This window comes from Pyrenophora tritici-repentis, chromosome 6, assembly GCF_003171515.1.
Source record: "Pyrenophora tritici-repentis strain M4 chromosome 6, whole genome shotgun sequence".
NCBI lineage: Eukaryota > Fungi > Ascomycota > Dothideomycetes > Pleosporales > Pleosporaceae > Pyrenophora > Pyrenophora tritici-repentis.
Window position 1 is genome coordinate 56520 of NC_089395.1, and position 16763 is coordinate 73282.

General features: G+C 51.1%; 5 protein-coding genes across 5 annotated transcripts; 2 read left to right on the plus strand and 3 right to left on the minus strand.

The window, feature by feature from the left end:
- Nucleotides 1-22: 22 nt before the first annotated feature.
- PtrM4_112800 (Dimer-Tnp-hAT domain containing protein) lies at nt 23-3857 on the plus strand (the record flags this gene model as incomplete). Its single annotated transcript, XM_066108024.1, has 7 exons — nt 23-28; nt 88-263; nt 597-897; nt 1030-1067; nt 1089-2016; nt 2257-2562; nt 2769-3857. 7 exons carry the CDS (start codon nt 23-25, stop codon nt 3855-3857), a joined length of 2844 nt encoding a protein of 947 aa, XP_065961209.1.
- A 136-nt stretch (nt 3858-3993) lies between these two features.
- PtrM4_112810 (uncharacterized protein) lies at nt 3994-6837 on the minus strand (the record flags this gene model as incomplete). The annotated part of the gene is made up of 1 exon (XM_066108025.1): nt 3994-6837. The coding sequence occupies one exon, from the start codon at nt 6835-6837 to the stop codon at nt 3994-3996; it is 2844 nt and encodes a 947-aa protein (XP_065961210.1).
- A 286-nt stretch (nt 6838-7123) lies between these two features.
- PtrM4_112820 (uncharacterized protein) lies at nt 7124-11055 on the minus strand (the record flags this gene model as incomplete). Its single annotated transcript, XM_066108026.1, has 2 exons — nt 7124-8778; nt 8928-11055. 2 exons carry the CDS (start codon nt 11053-11055, stop codon nt 7124-7126), a joined length of 3783 nt encoding a protein of 1260 aa, XP_065961211.1.
- Nucleotides 11056-12390: 1335 nt separating this feature from the next.
- PtrM4_112830 (uncharacterized protein) lies at nt 12391-13607 on the minus strand (the record flags this gene model as incomplete). Its single annotated transcript, XM_066108027.1, has 2 exons — nt 12391-13564; nt 13594-13607. The coding sequence occupies 2 exons, from the start codon at nt 13605-13607 to the stop codon at nt 12391-12393; spliced, it is 1188 nt and encodes a 395-aa protein (XP_065961212.1).
- Nucleotides 13608-14038: 431 nt separating this feature from the next.
- On the plus strand, nt 14039-16543 carry PtrM4_112840 (uncharacterized protein; the record flags this gene model as incomplete). The annotated part of the gene is made up of 1 exon (XM_066108028.1): nt 14039-16543. One exon carries the CDS (start codon nt 14039-14041, stop codon nt 16541-16543), a length of 2505 nt encoding a protein of 834 aa, XP_065961213.1.
- Nucleotides 16544-16763: the final 220 nt, after the last annotated feature.

The following is a 16763-nucleotide window of genomic DNA, read 5'->3' on the forward strand; positions in this document are numbered from 1 at the left end:
CAAATCTCTAAATCAGACAAAAATGAAGGTACAAATGCTGCGTATCCTTAGAGCAATGTCCCCCTCTTCCTAACATCACCTCCTTAGGGTCTTGCCTTCGCTATCCTCACTATCGGCACAGCCATGGTCAACGCCTGCGCGCACTACGGATACTGCCGCTGCGGTAACCTTGATGATACAAAAACAAAAGATGTCTGCGGCAAGCTTCAAGCTGAGGGATCCGCATCGTTACACACATTTGAAGATGGCCACAGTTACTGCCAGTATGGAGATACTACTGGCTTCAACAATTGCGCTTTTAAACTTGCTTGCGCCAACGGTTACGACTCAGATTGCTGGGAGAAATGCCCTCATTGTTAAGTACTTTAGCTAGGGCTAGGATTTAGGGCTAGGGCTTAGGGCGGTTTAGGGCATAAGTAGTTGTGATGGTTTTGGGCCGTTGCCCCGCACAGGCCACCTGCCAGATGCCTTAGCGTTGTTTTGATGTTCGCGCACGAGCCACCTGTTTGGTGGCCCATGCACACCCCCACTTAGATATATTCCGCGCAGAGCTTCTTACAAGCTCTGCACTGCAATTACTTTGTAATTCAACACAGTTTCAAATACCTGACCTATGTGAGACCCTTACACGTAATTGCAGTCACCGAACACTGGCCCAACGGTGCGCCTCACGAGAAGCGCCCCGTCGAACAAGTCATGAACCCTCTGGGGGCTCGTGACTCCCCTCACCCCGAGATCGCGGAACTCCCCACTGAGGAGACATCGCGCGATACTCGCCCCAGCACTACAGAACACCGAAATCCTGCCCTCGGCGTCCCTCGTTTCATGCGAGAGACGGCCGCAACCATGAACCGCTCCCGTATGGACGAGAGCCACGAGAACTCAGCCCCCGAACCAGTGATCGGAATGGTCTGGTCTGACTTGGTCTTGGTCTGGTCTAGACCGCCAAGACTTGGTCTGGTCTGGCGATTTTTTGAGACCGGTCCGGCTATAAATAGGTCCACGTGACTAGATCTTAGACTAATCTAGCCAGAAAATTTAGCACAATATGAGTCATTAAGATCAAGGTAAGTCTTCTACTTACATAGAACAATCAAGTCCTTAACAACCTACTTATATACTATTGTTATGGAGCCTTCAACACCAACCTCACCGTCCCCATCGAATATTATAAGACTAGATTTAACGTCTCTTACTCCATCTCCTATCCCCACGTCATCACCCACCCCTATACTATCACCCACTCCTATTCAATATCACGAATCTCCAGATGAGTTCGTGCAGGGCGGTATCACGTACGTGAAACGTGCAATAATTGCAAGGAAGGATTTCCGTCAAGGTACATCACACATCTGGAAGTACGGACTCCAATACATTCGAGATAGCGATAAGAAAGAGGTGTATTACTGCCATGAGTGCAGGGTTGGGAAGAGCAAGCAAGAGTTGTTTGTCATCAATGGCACTTCTAGGATCCGGAATCACCTGGAACAGAAGCACCAGATTGATCCCCAGAGTGGCATCAAGCGAAAGGGTTCTGTACGGAAGTCTATAATCGACCAGCAAAAGGATGGGGCTGCTTCCAGCATCTTTTTCTGGAAGGAGTCAGTAGAGAAGTTTAAAGAGCTTCTAATTCGTTGGATTGTGTACTGCCATATCGCCTTCTTTCAATTAGAGAACCAGTACTTTCGTGAACTACTCCTCTTTTTAAATCCGGCACTACTCAACCACCTCCCGAAGGCTGCGAAGACTATCCGAAGCTGGGTAATGAATGCATTCATATCGAAGAAGCAACAGCTTAGGGAGGACCTACACCATTCACGGAGTAGGATCTCTATCTCCTTTGATCTCTGGACTTCACCAAACCCTTACGCTATCCTAGGCGTCGTCGCTATGTGGATTGATACTACCGGCATGCGACGTGTTACCGCTTTAGGTATGCGACGTATATACGGCGAACATACTGGAGAGAATCTTGGATCGGTGGTCCTTGAATTGCTGGAAGAATACGACATTAGTGTAAGGGGCTAGACCCCAGCGGCTGTATCGATGACGATACACAGATGACTGATCAAGAGATGCCTTGTAACAGAGTGGATTTGACAAAGAGCTACAAAAGGATGCTAGCTGTACATAAATACAGGAGCGGACCGAAGATGGGCCGAAGTAGAATTAGATGGATGATGACAGAAACCTATAGATGTATCTCGAAGGAATCGCATGACGACAGCTACGCACACAGCGTAGCGCATGTAATAGGCTCAGCCTGTTACAATTAGCGGAGATCAGATTGGATACTTTATGCTGGATAATGCCTCGGCAAATGATACCGCTGTTGAGTTTATACTCAAGGATCTCTGCCCATGGATGAAGTCAAAACAACGTCGTCATCGCCGGCTGCGTTGCTTGGGCCATGTCATCAACCTCTGTTGCCAGGCGTTCCTTATGGGGCGAAACTGTGAGAAGTATCTTGCGAAGCTGGAGAAGCATCATCAACGTGGCGACTATACGAAGGTGGAAGAGCTCTGGAAGAAGTTCGGATGTTTGGGTCGTCTTCACAACCTGGTGCGATACATCAGGCTTACTAGACTCCGCAACAATCAATTCAATCCGGTCACTCTCCTAGACCCACTTACCTATCTAGGTAGGGCTTAAACTCCTATAGGTAACTACTAGGCTTAAAGCGGTAATCAATCAATCCAATCTGAACCTTCTAGGACCCACTTAATTGATTGTTGCGGACTGTGAGGCTTACTCCACAACGGCGTGAGGAGTTTGCTACAATTATTATCGGCGGAGATCTTTCGCAATTCGACGGGCTTGAGCTTATCCAGAACAACTCGACCCGCTGGAACTCATGGTTTTATTCGATTACACGTGCATTAAATGTTCGAGAACGTTTAGAGCTCTTCTCGGCTCGTCATGTACCTGGAAAGGGCTCCGTAGGGATCGCGAACTTTAAGCTTGATGGACAGCACTGGTTTGAGCTTGAAAAGATTGAACTCGCTCTCAAAGACTTCTATGCTGCAACTTTGCTTTCTGAAGGTAAGAAGACGTCACTTGCGGACTGGTTTTCAACTTTGGACTGCCTTCTCCGGGAGATAAGCGAGACGAAGGATCACTACCACGACATCCACACTGAGGACGATAACAACTTTACATGGAAGTACCTTCAAGGCTGCGCTGATGCTGCTTGGTTAAAGTGCGTTGAGTACTATAACAATCAGCAGCTGAATTGGCAAAATCGATTCCCTGAAGATACTGACCTTCCACCGACATATTATGCGGCTCAAATCCTTGATCCATATCGCAAGTGGGGATGGTTCAGGCAAGAGTGGGTTCTTCATGGCGACGAAGAGAAGAAGAGGTGGTTTGAAAACGCACAATTAGCGGTGAAGCATCTCTGGGAGACAGAGTATAAGGGAAGGTACCCTGTCGAGATGCTGCCACCACCAGCCAGGAAGGAGAGAGATCCTGACCCAGCATTTGATCGCCAGCGGGAACATAAGCGCATTCGAATAGACGCTCCAGTTTCTACAACTGATTTGTATGAACAATACATCTCTACTGACCGGCTTCATAACGAAGAGGCAGGTTGCAATGAGGCTATTGCGTACTGGCTATCTCGCTACGACTCCCAACGAGATCTCGCTCGCTTCGCTCTAGACATGTTTGCGATCTCGCCTATGTCGGATGAATGCGAACGTCTTTTTAGTAGCGCGAAGCTTACTATCGTCGATCGCCGTGGTAGGCTGAAGGCAGATATTATAGAAGCGTGCGAGTGTCTCCGGGCCTGGTATGGAAAGCCCCAAGCTGAGGGGAACAGCGATATCGAGGATAGTGAGAACGAAGACGACTAGATTGACAGTCAGTAGTAAAACACATTTCCTCGGCTTCCTTCTTTGCTTCAGCCTCATTCTTGGCGGTCTTGTTGGTCGGACCGGTCTGGTCGGACCGGTCCTTATGTAAGCACCTGGTCTGGTCTGGTCTGTACCCTCAGACCAGACCAGACCAGACCATTCCGATCACTGCCACCTGGGAGCCTCCAGCCGTCGGAGCTGAGGTCACAGGTGCTGTTTGGCGACTGTGCTGACGCTGACGAGCGGTCAACAGGTCCTCGATGCTGATATCGTCGTCTTGAGGCATCTCTGGATACTCAAGTAGCTCGATCACCTCCTCGATCACTAGCGTAGAGGCGTAGCCGTCTATCCCATCAAAGAAGAGCGTGGGTTCGAATGTGACGTCGCGTGTGACGATAACAGTATCCTTTGTAGGAAGCCATATGCGGAAGATATTGGTGCCTTGGTAGCCAACAAGGTGGCCGATGAGAGTGCGCGATTCAAGCTTGTCGGCAGCTCTCAGATCGCGGTTGTAGACGTAGGCGCGACAGCCGATAGGCCTCATATGAGCGACGAGTGGCTTTCGTCCCCATACGATCTCGTACGGTGTCTTCCATCCTAGTGCTTCGGTAGGTGTGCGGTTAAGGATGTATGCGGCAGTGCGATACATCTCATGCGATAGATTCTTGGGCAGGTGAGCGTGTATACGCATAGCGCGAGCTCGCTGAGTGAGGACTCCGCCTGCGCGCTCAGTAAGTCCATTCGGCTCCTTTGTACCAGGTGGAGCAGGCTCGTAGAGCATTCCAAGCTCTTCTGTCGTGTTGATCAGATCATTTCCAAATCCTTTCTCGTTGTCGCATCGGATGGCGACTACGTCCGCGTCGTACACGCGCTGAATTCGGCGGATTAAGGCCATAAACCAACGAGTAAGTGTCGGCTTGTCCTTTCGCTTGATTGTGGCTATCTCATGCCACTTTGAGTACTCATCTATAGAGTGTGCGGCGTACTTGCTGCCGTCGATACACTCCTCTCCCATAGGGATGATGTAGATCAAGTCTATCGCGATTCGATAGAATGGTCGTTGTGCGCGGCTCTCAGCCGGGCGTCTCGAGATGATGTGAGTCATCCGAGCTTCGGTGCAGGTCTGGCAGAGACAGTCCATGTGGTCTCCTGTCAATTGGATACCAGTGACGTTCGATTCGAGCTGGTCGACTGCCTTTCGACCTGGGTGGCCCCAAATCTGATGAGCAGCGCGCCGATCAACGACGTTGGCAGGCTTTGGCGCGTACGACGGGCGATATGATGTCCCAAACGTACTCAGCGGTGAGTGGAGAAGCGACAGTGGTGGTCGGCGTGATGGCTCTGCATCAATAAGCCAATGTCCTCCATTATATTCGAGTTGCGCGATAACGTTCGATGGTTGGCGCATGTATAGGACGTCGCGGCCAGAGTCGAAGTGGATTGACTCTGATCGGCAGCGAGCCAGTCCTAAGACGCTGGTCAGGAAACCTTCGACGTACGCGACGTGCGTCAGCTCTAGCGTTAGCTGTCCATTTGGTGTATGAGCGACGAGTTTCATCGTGCCCCAAGCTGTGATGAGAATACAGCTATTGCCAGCGTTGACAGAGCGGCGTTCTGGATTATCGCTCGTCCTCCTCCAGCCCTTCCATGCCTCTGTGTTGACGACGTGCGTGTTGGATCCTGGATCGACAATCCATCGGTTGCGTAGTTCAGTCTGAGTAGTGTCATCGACAGCCATTGTTGTGAGGGCTTCCACAGGCTCAGTGCGAGCGTCAATTGCAATGACAACCTCATTATCATGGCAGACGCGGTTGTGACTGTCGTGGCCGTCGTGAAGAGGCTTGAGCATTGGGCCAGTCGATATCACGAACGTGTCTGTGTTGGCAGGTGGCTCGCCGTCATCGACTCGCAGTGATCCATTGCTCTGAGGTTGGCGGGTCAACCACCTCTCAAGAGCAGCCTTGATGCGCGCATTGATTTTGGAGTCCTTCCGCGCTTCCTCAACCTTGCGTACAGCCTCAGCTGCAGGTTGATAGGTCTTTGGACGTGCCGGGTGGCGTGGATTCAGTATGAAGCAGTCAGTGTACCAATGCTGCTTCCCGCAGACGCAGGTAGGTGTTGGCCGTGCGCCGTCACGGTGAGCGCCATCACGGTGACCTCGACTAGTTGATGGAGTCTCAGTCGGCTTCGTGATTCCGAGCTCAGCAGCAGAGACTGCCAGGCCAGTAGAGTGAGGCTTTGTGCGGCGTAGGTATGTGGTCATCTCGGCGACGTACGTCTCAAGAGATGAGATCTCTGCAGTGGTGCCTCGTGCTTCATGTTTGAAGATCTCGCGTAGGCAGGATGTGGCGTACTCTTGATCGAGTGCCTTGCAAGCGATCAGAAAGTCCTCTTGCGGTCGGTTGCCGTCAGTCTCTGGTAGACTAACCGTCTTGCCCTGAGCGGTAATGTATGTCCAGTCGGCCAGCCATTGCTCGACCTTCTTCGTGGCTCGTGGAGCAGTCTTGAGAGCGTTGTATTTGTCGGCAAGCTCGCGGCGGCGAGTTGCGTCGGTTGGGCAAAGGAACTTCTTGAGAGCGACCAGCCGGTCGTAGGGTGTCTCGTGATCCTTGATTAGATGTATGTGGCGTACAGCAATCGTCTTGCTGATGTCCGTGTTCAGGTCGGCCAGAGCCTTCTTCTGGGTGCGGTACTCGGAGCGGCGGCGCTCCCATCGATCGCATTCCCATCGGTAGGACTCTCGGTCGTCTGCGGTCAGGTTAGAGAGCCTAGTAGCTCCAGCCTGGTAGTCAATGAGTTGAGGCTCAGGAGCCTCCGCTAGCTCAGGGAGAAGCTCCCTAGCTACGTCAGGATTGATGTACTGCCAGAGACCGTGGCGGTTGGCAACGTCTCGGCGAATGAACAACCAGGTAAACCAGTCGTCCGGTGTGTTGAGAATGACAGTGACACGCGTCACAGCTGGGTCGGACTCAGTAGCCATTGCAGAGGCTGTAGTCGTGTGTGTAAGGATCAAGGCAGAGATCCAGGCAATGTGCGTCGTGGGTGAACGCGGTAACAGGTGCGTTGTGGCGAACGCGGTACAGCAACGTGCGACTCGAGCAGAGTGACGATTGCAGCAGCAGGTGAGAACAATCCTAGGTTGCAGCCGGGCTCATAACTGTTGCGGTGGAGTGAACAGTGCGCATGTGCGGAGAATTGAAGGATTGAACTGAGGTTGTATTGTACAAGCTATGGAAAGTTTATGTAGATGGGTGACGTCAACCGTGCTAGTCCCAAATAGGCATCGTTCCATTACAAATGTGAGTTGCGACTGCAGGAGAGACCCCAAACCGTGACACCTTCTGATCGGATGCTTCGAATGGAGCGCCCGGGACGTTAATCACGCCGTCATTGCGTAGCTTGACGGCCAGGGCGTAATCGTCCTCCTCCTTCTTCGACAGGTACTGCACCTTGGGCTTGTTCTTTGATCCAGGTGGGCGGCCCCGCTTGCGCGGCTGAGCCGCTTGGGTGGCTTCCGCCGGTGGTACCGGTAGTGGCGGTTCATCAGCAATCGCTTCGTCTGTGGTCGGAGATCCACCTGTGCCTTGATCTGCGCCGTCTATCGCTGTAGTCAGATCGCGATAGTACGGTTTTACGACAGTGGATCGGAACGTCGTTGGGCCGTTGATCATGTCTACAGTAACATCGTGGTCCTTCATATCGATGACTCTATACGGCCCTTGCCATCCATTCTTCTCGCGCCATACCATCACCTCACTCTGAAGAGGCAGTGATAGTACCCCGTCTGTGGTAGGCCCATTCCTGGTACCAAGTGCGTTGCTCACTGCATGTTCCGCTGCAGCCTTCCGCAGCGCCCTCATCGCTTTCTGGATTGCCTCTGCGCGATGGGTTATCGAGGGAGATGGTGGTGAATCCATGGATATCCGGGGGTATGCACCGAAGACGAGCAGCGTGGGTACGAGCCCGTCTGGGCCTGCGGTGTCGTTGACGGCCTTGACTGCCATCTGCAACACTGCGGCGTCGCTGGTGCCAGTGTCAAGCTCTGTCCTCAGGATCTCGTACGCGCGTCTGAGCGGTGCGTGGTATCTTTCTACCTTGCCGATAGACCAATGGGCCTCGGTTGGCACTTGTTTACATGTGATTCCCATGATCTTCGCCTCTGATCTGAATTCGACTGACGCGAAGTTAGTGCCAGCGTCGTGGGTGACGATATCTGGCGGCCCTTGATATGTATCAATCCAGAGCAGGCGGAGTGCTTCCCAGGTGTCTTTCGCGCTCATAGACGGTAGAAATCGCGCGCCGTTGAATGTTGTAGCCGAATCGATCACGTGAAGCACTGGTTTCCCACTCAGATACATCACATCTACGAGGATCTCGAAGTTGAATTCCCGATCATCTTTCAGCCTAAACTTGAATCGGCGCGGCGCTGGATCATGCGCTTGGCAGTGATGGCAGAACGTTTGGATCTCTCGGAGCAGCCGTTCATCCACGTCCTCGTGTCCTGCGCGTTTGAGCAATCGTATCAGCCGTTCGACGGCTGGATGCCCGAACCTCCGGTGTAAGCGTCGGAGCTCAGTCTCCGTAAGGAATACGCGCGCGCGCTCTGCCTTGCTTAGGTGGAACCACGGGTGTCCCCATTTGCGAATCACTGGAAAGGTAGCTTTTCCTTGTACCAGCTGGTCCGTAGTATTGTTGAAGTACACGTGGAGCCGGTCCATGTCTTTCAGACAGAGGAGAAACGGGGTGGGTGCGTTCAAGACCTCAAATTTGATCTTTCCAATCTGTGTCGATACATGTGCGGTTCCAATCGAAGTAGTGACGCTTCCTTTGCCAAATTGCACAGATGCGTTTCCAGCAGTAGACGTATCTAGAGTTACGGTGGGGTCCTCAGTTTGGAGCGCCAGGAACTGCTCCTTTCCGGCTGTCGATACTAGACTCCGCAACAATCAATTCAATCCGGTCACTCTCCTAGACCCACTTACCTATCTAGGTAGGGCTTAAACTCCTATAGGTAACTACTAGGCTTAAAGCGGTAATCAATCAATCCAATCTGAACCTTCTAGGACCCACTTAATTGATTGTTGCGGACTGTGGTCGATACATTTGAGGCACCAGTGTCAGGAAGAATGCCTTGGTACGTGATTCGCGAGTATCGATCCTCGATAAGGAACTGCGTTGCGGGCGTAATAGGCTCCTTGCACCTGTAGACGTCTTCTCCGGTCACGTGGTGCAGAAAGGCCTGATCTGTGAGGTACTTAACTGCCAGTCTTTGGTCTTCATCATCTTCGTCTTGCTCCTCTAGGAAGAACTGGTCGACTTCTTCCCCCTCGTACGCGACGAGAAATGTGCTAAACTCCATTTGCTCTCCCGTAATCGCGCAGTGTGTGATGTACTGCGCTTTTGAGCGTTTTCTTTCTTCAAGCGTATGGTTTGTGGACCAACAGCCTGTCTTGCTGCAGACGTAACATTTCTTGTCGATTTGTGTGTTGACTCCAGAGCGGTGCTGAAGCCCACCGCGTCCGCGGGTGAATCCGCTGCGTCCACCACGAGGGTTGTAATTCCCTCGCAATCTTCCAGAGCTGTTGTTGTTGTACCGACGATCCAAGTAGTACTGGCTATCCGTATCCGCCTCAGTGAAGTTGACGGAGACGGTCATGGCGAGTGAGTTTTCGATTGACGATCGCAGATCTCCAAACAGAACCTCGCATTCTAGAGACGGCTTGTAGAGTGCCATCTCGAGCTCCTTCACGCCTCGGCATGCTGTGATTACAGTCGTTCGGAGCGCGTATTCTCCCATGTACTGCTGTCCAAGTGCTCTTTGACACAATTGGAGCTTGTCCAGCATGATGTCAAGGACCTCGTGGAGGTTCTTTTCGGGGTTCTCCCTGCGGACTTTGACAAACGATGTCGTCGTCCAGTCCGCGTAGTAATGGCCGTGGTTGACGTCTGTGTCGAAGTGGTTCTTGAGCTTTGTGTAGGCAGTCAAGAACGTATCCATCCGCTGATCGACGAAGTGGAGGTAATACTCCTCTGCGCGGCCGTCGAGAATCCGTGGAAAGACTGCATGGAACTGCCCTGGCTCGATGTCTGCGTGATAACAGATGCTGTAGAAGATTTTCAATTTATCGTCTAGGAGGTCGTACGGCTTTCCCGTATACTTTTTGTCTCGGTCCCACATTTTCACGAAGACATTGATCGTCTTAGGATCTAGTTTCTCATTGCTAAACTCGATTGGTGGAACTGCCTTGTACGGGTCTGTTTCACCAGAGGGCACAATTGGGGGAACGCTCGGTCCCTTCGGACGTTGCGGGTATGCTGGTGTATACTCGCGGAATCGGTCGAAGTTGTTGTAGGTGAGGGGAGGTTGCTGACTTTGGACGCGCTGATAGGCTGGCTGCGGTGCGGATTCAGTTGTCTCTACAGGCTGGCTTCGGATTGGTTGGTTTTGGGCTTTCTCAATCGTTTTTGCTAGCTGGTCCTGAATCTGTTGTTCTTCCTCAACGGTCTCCTGTCGTCCTTGCACACGGGCGTGGGTCTGGTCTTGATCGCGGGTTTGCCGACTGTCTACGTCTCGGCCTCTTGTCCTTACAGGCGTTTGGGTTCGGCTCTGGGCCTGGCTTGATAATCTCCTGTCTGTGGACTGTACTGATCCTTCACTGCGTTGTTGCCGTAGTGCCCGCTCTTGCAACATGTGCGCAGCTGATCGTGTGTCAAACACAGCCGACTGGAATACGTCCTGAGGCCATTCTAGGTACTCCTCCATGCGTAATAACCTAGCTAGAGACTCACTAGGTGCCATATTAATACGGCCAGTATACACTCCCTTAAAGCGGAGGATCCGCTTTAGTTCCTTTGTGTATATTGGCTGGGCACGTAGGAACATTGCCTCTGTCCATCCTTCAAAGTCCTGACGGAACTCCCAAAAGAGTTCTTCATCTGCTGTTGGTCGATCTGTATAGTCCGCAATCGCACGCGCAATGTACGTTGTTGCTGTAGTAATCCCTACCTCATCGTCTGGAGCTTCAACGTTGTCCTCCCAAATCTCTGGATCGATGTGATGCCATTCTCTTGGTTTTATGTTTGTGGTCCCTAGTAGCGCCTCTAGTGTGGGTACCACTCTTCTACTACTGCTCGCCATTCCTACTGCCGGCGTCCTGGCTACCGGTGCTCTTTCCGATGATGTTCTCTCTCCTGCCATTGTGTTCTTGTTGACGCTTGTTGCGCTAGCTGCGTTCGCTAGAGATGCGTCGGTGGTCGTGGGTTGTACACGGGTCAAATCTCAACCGGTCGGTTGGCGCGTGTATAGACGGCGTCTTGGAACGCTTCTGATACGGCTGTAACGGTCGGTCGCTAGCCACGAACGACGCCTGATATAGCTAACAGTGAGCTTAGCATAGATAACTCCGCCTTGCTGATATAGGCAATCTAGGGAACGCGCGGGTAAAGAATCTATCTCTTCTTAACCTAACTGTCTGTGACTGCCGTGCAATCACTGATCAGTGTTGGAAGGCCTTGTACGATCGTACGGTGAATAACAGTAGCTAAGGTAATCTTGTGTATTGGTATTCTGGTGTATGATGATTCTACGAATGTGGGGGCTACGAAGGTATACATAACGTTGGGTCCGAGTTGGGCCGAAGTAGGATCGAGGCGGTACATTGGGCCTTATTAGGCGACACACCGTGTGTATGCCGACAATTAGAGTCCTGTATCAGTCGGTGACTATGTAGGACTTTGGCTAAGCCGTTCTATGTATGTTGTTCAATATGGAGTTTCTATAGGTCTTGTACAATTTGGAGGATAGTTGCGTAGTCCAATTTCCGAGCTAGTCTTCCATTGGCGCGGGTGCTAAAGAGCAGTGTGGTGAACAGAAAGAGATGTAACAGCGAGCTCTTTGCGAAAAGAAATATTGTTTGTAGTTTTATACAGTGTCTGTCTGTTGTTTTGTGTAGGCGTCTGTATATAGGGATCTACAAGAGAGAGAATAGATCTATACAGCTATTGCCTGGTCGATGTTTTGCTCGTGCGTGTGCTAGTGAAAGCAGGTGCTGGAGCGGTTCGGTATATGGGGTCGGTATATCGAGTCGGTTTAGGTCGTTCGGTGGAGAGGGCTTTTGGTGTAGGCGTCTGTATATAGGGATCTACAAGAGAGATAATAGATCTATACATCTAGTGCCTGGTCGGTGTTTTGCTCGTGAGTGTGCTGGTGACAGCAGGTGCTGGAGCGGTTCGGTATATGGGGTCGGTATATCGAGTTGGTTTAGGGCGTTCGGGTATAGGTAGCATCTAGATATATAGGCCTATTACTTTGCAGCAATAGAGCTATATACCTAAGGAAGAGCCGTTGCTCTGTCGGTTTCGTAGAGGGTGCCTTCGATCGAACATCTAAAATCAGTTGGCGCACGGGCCATTTGCAGAGATTTCTCTCAACTAAGGCCAGGTAACAACTCTGTCAAAGTTGCAGCGGCCAGCGCGCCCGCCACAACGCCTGCACGCAAAAGCAGACGTTGGAAACTGATTCTAGGAAGGCATTTCAATGGAATTGAGATGAAAAAAGGGTAATCCAGGACCTTTTTGTCATCTCGAAAAGTTGGTGTTCGATGTATTTGGCTGAGTAGGTAGCTTTGTTTAGAGCGGTTGCTCTTGCTTTGTATTTCTCATACTCTTGGCGTTGTTCCGTTTGTTGTATCCTTTTGATTGTCGTGCCTAGGTAGGCAATGCTCTTTGTTGTTGATCTGGGGTCCTCTTTGGTTGCTTCTTTTGCTAGGTAGTCTGCTCTTTCGTTTCCAACTATATCTGTGTGTCCAGGTGCCCAGAGTAGGTGGATGTTTGCTTGTTTTCGTCGGATCGTATTTGCCGCTTTTAGACATCGGAGTTGCCAATGCTGTCCTGGGTTATCTGATAGGTTTTTAAGCCTGTAGATTGCTGCTTGGTTATCTGCGTAGACCTCAAATTCCTGGTCGGTTGTAGCGTTCTTTGCTGCGTATTCGAATGCTCGTGTGATCCCTTCTAGTTCGCCGTTGTAGACTAGCTGGTATTGTCCGATATTAACTGTTTCTGAGTAGATCTCTTGCTGAGTTGAGTTGTAGACTGCTATCCCAACTCCTATTCCTTTTCCTTCTTGTGTTTGCGAGGCGTCTGAGTATATTGTCGTGTAATTGTCTAGCCTTGTTTTAATGTAGGCTTGGTGCGCATTTGCCTCCTCTTCTTTGGATTTTTGAGAGACTGTTACGGTATAGTTTAGAGTATCCCATGGCCTAAACCGGTATGGGATAGTCTGCTCTGTGTCTCTTTTGTTGTTTTTAGGAATTGCGTTAGTAATAGTTTGTAGCTGTCTGTGCTGGTTTGGTTTCTTTGAGCGTTGGAGATTAGTTGATTGGATCCGAGTTATTGCCTTTGCAATTGGATGGGTGTTGGCTAGCAGGTTTGCTCTGCTTGCGTAGTTCCGGATAGTTGAGTTAAGCCTAATTGCTGGTGGTAGTAGGCTCGCTTCGAGGCTTGTAGGGACTGTTGGTGCTGTTCTAAACACTCCTAGTGTTTTTCGACAAGCCAGGTTGTGTAGTGACTGTAGTTTCTTTGTAGCGTAGGGTTGGTTTTGCCAGTATATTTGTGCTCCGTAGTCTGACACGCTGGTTACACATGCTAAGTATAGTTGTCTAATAGCGTGTGTTGATAGGCCGAGTTCAATGTTCGCTAGTCTTCCTAGCCTGTAGAAAGCTTGTCTGGCTTGGCTTACACGTATAGACACATGTGATTTGAATGATAGTCGGTTGTCTAGATAGATACCTAGCAGACTTTCCAAAAAGCAAGTTGACTTGGATTACTTGCTTGACTTGCTTGGTTTAAACCAAGCAAGCAAGTCAAGTAAGAGCTGGGCAGCTAAGCAAGCAAGTCAAGTCAAGATACTTTGCTTGCTTGGCTTACTTGGTTTACTTGGTTGTTTTAGCGTTACTGTGATGAGGGTGCTAAAACTGCTGTACGGTAGATGTCGCGATGGTTTTGAAGTGTTGCAGTTGCCTCGGTTGAGTCCCAAACAGGCTAAGCGGCTATCAAATAACGTTAGCCTTAGTCTAGCGCATTGCTCCAATCTCGACGTACGCCTGTCTAGAAGCCTATCGCAATGCAGTATCCCCTATAGCAACGCGTTTTCCAGTGATTTATACTGCCCTGATACCCCCAATATGGCCAAACGTCGCCTACCACAAACTTCTGCTCGGAGCAAACGTACGAAAGTAGCCGCTGCCACCAACAACGTCGCCTCAACTCCTGAGGCTTCACCTGAGCCTGCATCTAAGCCTGCATCTAAGCCTAGACCTCAGCGTCGATCACCTCGCAAAACCCTAGCTGCCGCAAGCCAGGCTAACGCCTCGCCGCCAATACCTACCTTCGAGTTGCAGTTCTTAGAGTCGCAGGCGGAGGCTGAGATTGTCGCGCCCACCGAGGGCAGCCGAGCTGGCACGGTGGCTACAACTGAGGCTGGAGAGGGTGGTCAGGATGAGACAAACAGCGCACTAGTTGAGAACTTTGACGGCATTGACTGGGCACGTTTACCTGATTTTATCAAGCCATTGGCGCGTTCTAAGCGCCCAAAAAGTTGGATCTTTCAGTATGGCTACCGCGTTGTTGAGCGCCATGCTACATCTCGAATCTGGTTTGTGTGCAAGTACTGCCATGTACACAAAACTATCGACGCTGGCCGTGGTGGTTTGTTTAACATTACTCAGGCTACAACCTCAGCAGCCACCCATCTCAGCCAACCAAAGCCTGGCCACAACCTTACGAAAGATGGCCCAAAGTTAGCGCAGAGAGCTCGAGGCCAGCTGTCGTTGCGGCAAGCTTTTGACGCTGGTTTAGACGTACAACAAAACACTGCTAACGCGTTTGGAAACTTCGACGTAGAGGGCTTTCGAACAGCCACTGTCATGTGGCTTGTTAACCGAAACCACCCGCTCAGCGAACTTACGACGCCTGATTTTAGAGAGATGATGAGATTTGCCAACCCAGAGGCAGAGGCAGCGTTGTGGGTAAGTAATACCAGCGTTTCTACCTTTGTGATGAGGTTGTTCCGGTCTATACGACCGCAAGTTATCGACACCCTGTCAGGCTCAGTAAGCAAAATACACGTAAGCTTTGATGGCTGGACAACAAAGGGTGGTAAACGTGGCTTCTTTGGAGTAGTCGCTCACTTTGCCGACGCAGCTGGAATAATACGAGACTTACCAATCGATCTGCCTGAGCTCGCTGGCGCCCACACCGGTGAGGCTATTGCCAAAGCTATCTCGACGACGCTCTCAGCATACGGAATAACAAGCGACCGATTAGGCTATTTTGTACTCGACAACGCTACCAACAACGACACTGCGATCGCCGCGCTCGCGCGCGAGTACGAATTTGAGTCCGCTCACCGGCGCCTCCGCTGCAGTTGTCACACGCTTAACCTCATCGGCCAGGCTATTATATTTGGCACCAACAAAGACGCCTACGGCAACACTCAAGAGCAGTACAATACCGAGGAGCAGTATATGCGAGAGTGGCGGAAAGATGGCCCTATTGGAGTGCTAGTTGACGTCATCAACTATATCAAAACGCCGCAACAGTACGAGCTTTTTCGTGGCTACCAGCGCCTTGCCAACAACAACCTGCCTGCTGAAGGGCGTCTCAAAGTACTCGAGCCAGTCAAGCCTGTCGTCACTCGCTGGAACTCATACTATGCTGCTTTTGAGCGCGCTACCAAGCTTCAAGCCGCGTATAACTTGTACGCTGAGCATCATATCAATAGGGTTATCCTTGAAGATGCGCACGCTGCGCAGCGGAATAATAAGCGGCCCGACGCCCCAAACTGGATGAGATCAACTGGGCTCCGAGCTGCTGACTGGGCGGTGATTGCAGAGTACCAGGACTGCTTAGAGCCGCTCAAGTACGCCACAAAACGCCTCGAGGGACGCTCTAAGGATGGCAAATACGGCGCAATCTATGAGGTTATACCCGTTTTTGAGTACGTACTCAGCAAGCTTGAGGCCCGGGCGCGCCCGTTCGAGCACGTCGACTTCAACGCTCATGCCGAGGCTCCAGAGGATCACCTCAACGTCAACCTCCGCGCCGCGTGGAGCAAAGCCAACGACTACTACAACAAGCTCGACGACTCGCCCGCTTACTACGCCGCTGTTTGCCTACACCCGTACTACAAGAACTACTGCGATGTGGCGTGGGCAGACAAAGCTGATTGGCTTACTAGTGCCAACGCGTCGTTCCAACAGCTTTGGGCGGCATACAAACCTCAACGAGCACGCCAGCGGTATACAACTGCGCCGAGTAGCAACAACATAGACGAGGCAATTATTGCTATACTTAGCCGCAACAATGACCGAGAGGCTCCACTTGACGAGTTTGAGCGCTGGAAAACACAAGAGCCGCAGTGGACGCAGGAGCAGTACAACGCAGATGGAAATCCTGTCCAATACTGGATACAACTACTGCCGAAATACCCGCATTTAGCGCAGTTTGCAATCGATATCATGACTATCCCAGCATCAAGCAGCGACTGTGAGCGCCTCTTCAGTGAGCTTGGCGACCTTCTTGAACCTAAACGACGTGCTCTGGGCAGTGAGCTACTCGCAGCTCTTCAATTAGTAAGGTCATGGGTTGATGTTGATGTTGTTGATTATGGTTTAACGCCCTATCTGTAACCTCCCATAGGGTATTCGGGCGGGTCCCGCCGTGGTCTTATAGTGCTGTCGCACTTGCCTCGTGGAACCTATTCCTAGGTGTTTTGTATCTAAGGGGAGTGATGTCCTGCCTATATACATGTTCGTGAAAAGGACTCCCGCCATTTGAAGCCGTTTTCCTACAATATTCTAGTATTTCGTGGCTTGCGCCTTTGATCGATGCAGTACAGTAACTGCTTTT